Below are 9,197 nucleotides of genomic sequence, written 5' to 3'. Positions count from 1 at the left end.
AGTACTAGCAGAGAGGGAGACAGCCACACCTTGAGTACTGGGTCCAGTTCTGGGCCTTTCAATTTAAGGACATTGAGACACTTGAACGTGCCCAGTGAAGGGCAATGAGGCTGGGGAGAGGCCTCGAGCACAGCCCTGTGAGGAGAGGCTGAGGGAGCTGGGGTTGCTTAGCCTGGAGAGGAGGAGGCTCAGGGGAGACCTTATTGCTCTCTACAACTACCTGAAGGGAGGTTGTAGCCAGGTGGGGGTTGATCTCTTCTCCCAGGCAACCAGCACCAGAACAAGAGGACACAGTCTCAAACTGCACCAGGGGAAGTTTAGGCTGGAGGTGAGGAGAAAGTTCTTCACAGAGAGTTGTTAGCTGGTGGAATGTGCTGCCCAGGGAGGTGGTGGAGTCCCTGTCCCTGGAGGTGTTCAAGAGGGGACTGGACATGGCACTTAGAGCCACAGGTTAATAGCCAAGAGGTCTTGGGTGACAGGTTGGACCTGATGATCTTTGAGGTCTCTTCCACCCTTATTGATTCAGTGATTGCAGGACAAGCAGGGTCTCTGGAGGAGGCGTTACCTGTGGTTTCATCCTGGGGTTCCAGCGGATGTAGTAGCCGACCCACAGCTCGAGGTGGCGCATACTGGCCACGGGATACAGGACGTGGTTGGAGTAGCTGACGTACAAGGGGTTAGTGAAGTCCTCCAGCTGGCTGTTGATGTAAGACCAAAGCGAAACAGTCTTTTTTGGAAGGCTCTGCAAGGCAAAGGGGTGGAGGAGGCTTGATTTCACACACGAATCCCAGCGTCTATCTCTGACTGCAACAGCACATACATATGCCTGCCATTAGCACAGAGCTGCTTGCCTGTTTGGAGCTTCAAGAAACCCTCCCTCACTCTTTTGATGTGGTTCCTGCAACCCAAGCAGAAGGCTGCAGGCAGGCACACAGGCAGCCTGGCACGGAAGCGTCCCCTCTGCCCCGCCCAGCGGCCAGCACGGAGCAGGAATCGCTGTTGGCACAGCGAGGGGATGCTGGCACGTGAGCTGGCAAGGCTTTAGTTAAACCTCACCTCCTTAAAGTGTTCCTAGAGGACTTGGTGGAGTATTTAATTGCAAAGGGGAAAAAAAAAAGAAGACAGACAACATTTGACTTAGGCCCTGATGTAGTGGAATAATTAGGCCTGTGAACAGTCCCAGTGAAACCAGCGCTGAAGTGCTTGCTAGATTAAGCACTTTGCTAGGCTGAGGCCTTAAAAAAGCCCAAAACAACCTAACTCAAAGCTCACATGCAAACTGCACACAGGTTTTCTTCTCTGGAGATTACAATTCCACTGTGTCCACTTCTGGGCCCCTCAGTTTAAGAAGGACATTGAGACACTTGACCATGTCCAGAGAAGGGCAACAAGGCTGGGGAGAGGTCTCAAGCACAGCCCTGTGAGGAGAGGCTGAGGGAGCTGGGGGTGTTTAGCCTGGAGAAGATGAGGCTCAGGGGAGACCTTCTTGCTCTCTACAACTACCTGAAGGGAGCTGGTAGCCAGGTGGGGGTTGGTCTCTTCTCCCAGGCAACCAGCACCAGAACAAGAGGACACAGTCTCAAGCTGTGCCAGGGGAAGTTTAGGCTGGAGGTGAGGAGAAAGTTCTTCACTAACTGAGAGATTTGCCATTGGAATGTGCTGCCCAGGGAGGTGGTGGAGTCACCATCCCTGGAGGTGTTCAAGAGAGGACTGGAGGTGGCACTTGGTGCCATGGTTTAGTCATGAGGTCTGTGGTGACAGGTTGGACTCGATGATCTTTGAGGTCTCTTCCAACCTTGGTGATACTGTGATACTAGGGTTTTTTTTGAGCTATACTGTGATCACAGAGGTACCTCGAGGGCAGTGCTGCATGGACCCTGCATGGACAATGATGATGTGAGCCCATTCCAATGACAATGATGATGTGAGGCTGCAACCTTTTGGTGACAAAATGCTTCATCTTTAGGCAGGTGAGACAATGAGCCTCACTGCTTTTCCTTCTGATTCCAGACCGGGTCTATAGGCTCCTCCCTTGGCAAACAAACCTCTGCCGCTCTGCAGGGCAGAGCTGGCTGGTGGCAGGGCATGCAGGCATGGCCTTCCTAATACTCCTTTGCCCTCTCCCAGAAAAATGCAAGCACAGCAAGAACATGTACTGAGACCAGCTACTTGCTGTGACCTGTGTGTGCAGAATGGTAACTCACACTTGGTAGTTAAAGCAACCTAAAGGGACCGCTTCAAGGTGAAGGGAGGAGAAGAGGGTGCCAGTTTCCACACACAAGGCTACATTAAACTGAAGTTCAAACAAAATCTGCATTTCCAACTGCCTGGGAGACACCAGGAAGCTGAAAGCTGTGCTGATAGCAGTGGGGCTGTCAGAGGGAAATGGTATTGCTCTGAAGTGTAAAGTCATGAGGTCTGTGGTGACAGGTTGGACTCGATGATCCTCGAGGTCTCTTCCAACCTTGGTGATACTGTGATATTGTGATACTGTCTCCAGCAGACAGCAGTTTGTACAGAGCAAACCCCCACATCTCCCAGCTCTTAAGGAGGGGGTTTGCCATTCCCCAAAGAACTGAAACAGCTTCTCTAGCAACATCTGGCCAGCTAAAGCAATCACAGTACCTGGCTTTGACTGCAAAGCGAAGCCATCTTACCTCCTTCACTCTCTGCTGCTCACTGCTGCACAGGAAGGTCCCAAACAAACAGCTATACAGGTGATCCAGGATGGTTATCAGGAAGTACTCATTGAACTCAAATGCTGTAGGGAACTGCAGACAGAGCAGAAAGCTAGGCTGGGATTTTAGAACAGGAAACACAAACCTTCTCCCACTCTGTGGTCTTGCCAAGGAACTGGCCTCTCCTCTTGATTTCTAAACCAGGATTTGTCCCTGTTCCTTGCCTGGCTGGCTAGTCAGGATCGTATTTGCTCCTTCCAGATGCAAGAGTTTCTGTCTTGGAAAGCTGCTTTACATATGCAGAGAGGAATTTTGAGCAAAAGCCAGAGGTCTGAAGGGTTTGACCACTCTGTTTATACACAGTGCTGGAAGCTCGCTTTGCTGTGCCTGCCCCTCACGACAGGCCACGCAACGAGAGCGCGAGCAAAAGGCTGAAACACATGTGAAATAATGCATGGCAAGAAAGGGAAACCTCCCCAGGCCAAATGGAAATAACCTCTGTGTGTAACACAGCATTTCCCAGAGGGAACAGCAGGGAGGAACCCTGCAACACAGGTCAGCAGCAGGAGCAGGTGTTTGCGTTGGGGCTGCTCGCTGCTGATGTTCCGTGCAGAAACGAAGACTGGGAGAACTGGAGCTTCACAGAGGGTCAGTAAGAACACATGCAGTCAACTGCAAAGACATGCTGGGGCAATGGAGAGGACAGTGGGAGGCCTTCCTTCCTCACAAACCACTCCCCCCCTTCACGGGCTGCTTTGGCTGCAATATCCTGACCCCACCAGCTGCAGGTCAGGATGCCTGTTTGTAGGAGCACTTTGGATGACGGTAAAGCCTCCCTCTGTCTTTGCTTGGGTGTGGTACAGCTTCACATATAGTGGCATCCTTCTCTTCCATTTCACCTGTTTTAGTCCATAAGCAGCCCGATTTTTCCAGTGACCTGCCTGACTACTGCTGACATTTGCCATGTGACACATTTTGTGTCACAGCAGGGGAAGAAACCCCACCTTCCAGGTCCCAGACAACTGGGGAAAAGCCTTCCAACCACAGGAGCCATGGCTCCTGAACTACGCCTCTGCCATGACTGCTCTGACAGTGAGAAACAGATGAATCAGATATGAATCAGGAGCAGAATGTTTGCCTTCAGAAGTTCAAGTGGAGCAAGTGCATGTCTTGCTGCAGGTCTGGTTATGGGATCAGCTTGAGCAGAGGCAACAAGGATCTGTCTGCACCCACCAGGCTAGAGACTTCTATGCTTCTGAAGGCTTAGTGGGCAGCAGAAGGTGGCTGAGGTGTCCCTGCAAGTCCCTCATAGCAAGTGAGTCAGCTATTCCCTTTTGGGGTGATGCAAGCTGCTTCTCACAAGCTCACCATTATTACAGCAGCACACAGGTAAGCAGCACCCACTAACTCTCTAGTCTGATGCAGGCCAACGTTGTGGCCTTCCTGTGCCCCTGAGCATTCAGGTTCTTTGCTAAACAGACTCCCAGGCAATTTGCTGCCAGCCAAGAGAAGAGTAGAAGCCCAGGAAGGAGAGCATGTGAAGGTCAGCTTGGAAATGGCTTCTGTGGCCAGCCAGTGTGCTGCTGTGGACACTGGCTGTGCAGACAGGTGTGCCACCCAGGGGTTTACCTGTCTTGTCATCTGCCAGACACAGTCGATGAACTGGAGGAAGACAGGAGAGCGATCTGCATCGGCATGGTTCTTGTCCCCGTGGCCAACTCTCTGAAACAGAGCAGGACAAAGAGCATGAGATGCACAGGGATTCATGGGGAAACTGCTGGGGTCTCCCCTCATTCACCCAAGCCTTTATCAACAGCTTTAAGAAGGCTCAAATGAATCTTGCTTTTGCTTTGTCCATATCAGTGGCTAAGGGAGTAAAGGACATCCACTCCCTCTGCCTTTGAAGTGAAATTTCTTTAGGGTGATATTTTCATGCTAAATTAAAACAAGAGTTGTTGGAGTAGAGGCTCCAGATGCTATGCTGGCACTGATTTCAGTTAATAGCTAAAGTTCAGAAGGGGGGGGAAAAAAGAAAATGCTTTGTGCTTCAGCTGCAGCTGTCGTCCTGGCTACTTCAGTAGTAGAGCGTGCGAGAGCTGAACACTACCTACAGGCACAGCACGCGGTGAGAGCCATCACACAACACCTCACAGCTTTCAAGTGCTGTACAAACACCAACCCAGCTCATCTCCTGCCACCTCAGGAGAGGCAGTAATGAAAGCATCCCCAGAAGCAGGCCTCCAACCCTCACCGTGCTGTGTGGCCAAGACACGCCAGGACTGATTCCCTGTAACTAGCGCAGTACGTTAGGGGCTGCACATTACCCAGGAGCTCTGAGCCCTGGGTCCAGATCTGGGCCCCTCAGTTTAGGAAAGATGTTGAGGTGGTGGAATGTGTCCAGAGAAGGGCAACAAAGCTGGGGAGGGGTTTGGAGCACAGCCCTGTGAGGAGAGGCTGAGGGAGCTGGGGTTGTTTAGCCTGGAGAAGGGGAGACTCAGGGGAGACCTTATTGCTCTCTACAGCTACCTGAAGGGAGGCTGTAGCCAGGTGGGGGTTGGTCTCTTCTCCCAGACCACCTGTGACAGAATGAGAGGACACAGTCTCAAGCTGTGCCAGGGGAGGTTTAGGTTGGATGTTAGGAAGAAATCCTTCAGAGAAAGAGTGATTGGCCATTGGAATGTGCTGCCCAGGGAGGTGGTGGAGTCACCATCAAGAAAAGTCACCATAAAGAAAAGACTGGATGGGGCACTTGGTGCCATGGTTTAGTTGATTAGATGGTGTTGGGTGATAGGTTGGACTGGATGATCTCGAAGGTCTTTTCCAGCCTGGCTAGTTCTGTATTCCATTCTGAGTACAGTACAAAGGCAGAACAAGAACATGCTTTCACTGCAGCAGGACCTCAGTTGCTTAGTGCCTCAGTTTCCCCACCTTCCTCTGAGCATCTGACTATGCAACACACCATGTTTACATGCATGTGCTGTAAACAGACCTTGTTCTAACCCTTGCCAAAATTAAACAGCCACAAGAGTACAGCAATGAGCAAAACACAACGGGAACAAAGACTGCAAGGACACTGCTGAAAGGCTCTCAATTCCCATCAGCGCAGACCGTAGCGAACCGCTGTGGCACAAGGTCACAGAGCTGCCACTGCCACTCCAGGGACACAGCTGCTACTCTTGGTGCCATCTCAAACCAATAACCTTTCACCTGAACAATTAAACAGCTTCCCAAAGATAAAATGTGCCTGAACAAAATGTGAGGTCACATTCCCCAGCCTCTTCAGTACCAAGGCATTTGTTAAATGATGGCACTCAAGCAGCCTCAGAAAATGGACTGAAGTGAAGAGAAACAGAAAGCAAACAGCTCAGTGCTTTCTCCCCACTCCCTGCCTATCCTGAACCCAGAGCACACTGATATTTTAAGGCTAAGCCATAGTATCATAGTATCAGTCAGGGTTGGAAGGGACCACAAGGATCATCTAGTTCATCATCCATCATAGTTCATCATCATTCACCTCGAGTCCTGTGTCCAGTTCTGGGCCCCTCAGTTTAGGAAGGAGGTTGACTTGCTGGAACGAGTCCAGAGAAGGGCAACAAAGTTGGTGAGGGGCTTGGAACACAGCCCTGTGAGGAGAGACTGAGGGAGCTGGGGTTGCTTAGCCTGGAGAAGAGGAGGCTCAGGGGTGACCTTATTGCTCTCTACAACTACCTGAAGGGAGGTTGTAGACAGGCAGAGGTTGGTCTCTTCTCCCAGGCAGCCAGTACCAGAACAAGAGGACACAGTCTCAGGCTGTGCCAGGGGAGGTTTAGGTTGGATGTTAGGAAGAAGTTCTCTACAGAGAGAGTGATTGCCCTTTGGAATGGGCTGCCTGGGGAGGTGGTGGAGTCACCATCATTGGAGGTGTTCAGGAGGAGACTTGCTGGGGTGTTTGGTGCCATGGGTTAGTTGTTTAGGTGGGTTGGATTGGTTGATGGGTTGGACACAATGATCTTGAAGGTCTCTTCCAACCTGGTCTGGTTTATTCTAAATAAAAGTTTATTCTAGTTCCAACCCCCCTGCCATGGGCAGGGACACCCCACACTAGATCAGCCTGGCCAGAACCTCAGCCAGCCTGGGCTTAAACACCTCCAGGGACAGGGCCTCAACCACTTCCCTGGACAACCCATTCCAGGGCTTCACCACTCTCATGGGGAAGAACATCCTCCTCACCTCCAGCCTGAATCTCCCCACCTCCAGCTTCATCCCACTCCCCCTAGTCCTATCACAACCTGATAAGCATGGGAACATGAAGTATCAGACAGGCACCTGAGAGGTTTAATACCACCTGTTCCTCATATCTAACTGCTACTGTCTCCAAGGAGGTTAGGAGAGGACTGGAATTATAGGCAGAAAACAACAGCAGCAGCATTCACCTTTCTTCTGCCAGTTAAGCTGGGAGACTTCTCACAGGAAAGGCTGAACTCCTTTGAAATCCTTCAAGGTGGACAATAACTTTCTGTTCAGTGCCTTCCAAGGGCTAGTGACTCACCAGCTGAAATCTGTGGCCAAAGCTCAGCCACTCCTTCTCCACTAGCACTTCAAAGCCCCTGATGGTTCGGTAGTAGCCGTCTAACATGAGCAGAGAGAGAGAGGTGAGCTGGGCTGTGCGGTCCCAGCCGTCGCTGCAGTGCACAACCACAGAGGTCTTCCCCGACTCCACCTTGTCAGCGATCCGAAGGGCTCCAGCCAGAATGAGCTAGGAGGAGGGGGGAAATAAATCAAAACATTTACAAATACTCACTGGAACAGGAACTACTAAGCAGTAAGTTTGCAGACAACACCAAGAGGGGAGCAGGAGTTGATCTGTTCGAGAGTAGGAGGGCTCTGCAGAGGGACCTTGACAGGCTGGGCAGATAGGCAGAGTCCAACAGGATGGCATTCAACAAGTCCAAGGGCCAGGTGCTGCACTTTGGCCACAACAACCCCATGCAGAGCTACAGGCTGGGGGCAGAGTGGCTGGAGAGCAGCCAGGCAGAGAGGGACCTGGGGGTGCTGATCGACAGCAGCAGAACATGAGCCAGCAGTGTGCCCAGGTGGCCAAGAAGGCCAATGGCATCCTGGCCTGTATCAGGAACAGTGTGGCCAGCAGGAGCAGGGAAGTCATTGTGCCCCTGTACTCAGTACTGGTTAGGCCACACCTTGAGTCCTGTGTCCAGTTCTGGGCCCCTCAGTTTAAGAAAGACATTGAGACACTTGAACGTGTCCAGAGAAGGGCAACAAGGCTGGGGAGAGGCCTTGAGCACAGCCCTGTGAGGAGAGGCTGAGGGAGCTGGGGGTGTTAAGCCTGGAGAAGAGGAGGCTCAGGGGAGACCTTATCACTCTCTACGACTACCTGAAGGGAGGTTGTAGCCAGGCAACCAGCACCAGAACAAGAGGACACAGTCTCAAGCTGTGCCAGGGGAAGTTTAGGCTGGATGTGAGGAGAAAGTTCTTCCCAGGAAGAGTAATTGGCCATTGGAATGTGCTGCCCAGGGAGGTGGTGGAGTCACTGTCCCTGGAGGTGTTAAAAAAGGGATTGGATGTGGCACTTGGAGCCATGGTTTAGCTAGTTCTGAGGTGTTGGGTGATAGGTTGGACTTGATGATCTCTGAGGTCTCTTCCACCCTTATTGATTCTATGATGCTCTGAAAAATGGCTAGTGACACACAGGACAAACAAAGGGCTCTCTGCCTCAAGGAGAACTGTGAATCAGTGACACTACTTTATAGCTAGGACAGCAAATTGGTGAACACATTTTTTGTTCCAGCAAGATGAGAACACACCTAAACTGCAGCATAGGCACAGGCCTGGAAGAGCTCTTGCATTAAGCTCAGACCTTGGAGAGGTCAGGATTTAAAAGCAGGAACATTCCGTGACTGAACATGAACACAGAACTGCCCCAGGAGCAGCTCTGCCCCTGTCTGCATTAGCAGGCTGACAATGTGAGCTGCACAGTTCTAGGAGAGAAAGAGTTTGGTTTGGAAACATATGTAGAAGCTGAAGCACCTTACTGTGGCCTTCCAGGATCTGAAGGGGGCCTACATGAAAGCTGGGGTGGGACTTCTTAGGGTGTCAGGTAATGATAAGACTAAGGGGAATGGAACAAAACTAGAAATGGGTAGATTCAGATTGGATGCCAGGAAGAAGTTCTTCCCATGAGGGTGGTGAGACACTGGCACAGGTTGCCCAGGGAGGTGGCAGAAGCTCCATCCCTGGAGGTGTTTAAGGCCAGGCTGGATGTGGCTCTGGGCAACCTGATCTAGTGGAGGTGTCCCTGCCCGTGGCAGGGGGGTTGGAACTTGATGATCCTTGAGGTCACAGTATCACAGTATTGCTAAGGTTGGGAGAGACCTCAAAGACCATCAAGTCCAACCTGTCACCACAGACCTCCTGACTAGACCATGGCACCAAGTCCCACGTCCAATCTCCTCTTGAACACCACCAGGGATGGTGACTCCACCACCTCCCTGGGCAGCACATTCCAATGGCTAATGACTCGCT

The 9,197-nt window shown here is 51.6% G+C and overlaps 1 protein-coding gene across 3 annotated transcripts in view; it reads right to left on the bottom strand.

The window, feature by feature from the left end:
• MTMR2 (myotubularin related protein 2) overlaps nt 1-9,197 on the bottom strand; it is a 91,412-nt gene that overhangs the window by 3,131 nt on the left and 79,084 nt on the right. For all 3 annotated transcript variants that reach the window (XM_068145347.1, XM_068145357.1, XM_068145367.1), the window contains 4 exons: nt 7,207-7,413; nt 4,308-4,400; nt 2,658-2,771; nt 566-742 (listed from right to left, as the gene is read on the bottom strand). In XM_068145347.1, coding sequence (XP_068001448.1) covers nt 566-742; nt 2,658-2,771; nt 4,308-4,400; nt 7,207-7,413 — 591 coding nt within the window. The remainder of the gene's footprint in view (nt 1-565; nt 743-2,657; nt 2,772-4,307; nt 4,401-7,206; nt 7,414-9,197) is intronic.

The sequence above is a fragment of the Melanerpes formicivorus genome, unplaced genomic scaffold (genome assembly GCF_026170545.1).
Source record: "Melanerpes formicivorus ecotype bairdi unplaced genomic scaffold, bMelFor1.0.p_v2 SCAF_1, whole genome shotgun sequence".
NCBI classification, from domain to species: domain Eukaryota; kingdom Metazoa; phylum Chordata; class Aves; order Piciformes; family Picidae; genus Melanerpes; species Melanerpes formicivorus.
The sequence above is the reverse complement of the archived record's forward strand: the minus strand, read 5'-3'. Positions and strand labels throughout refer to the sequence as shown.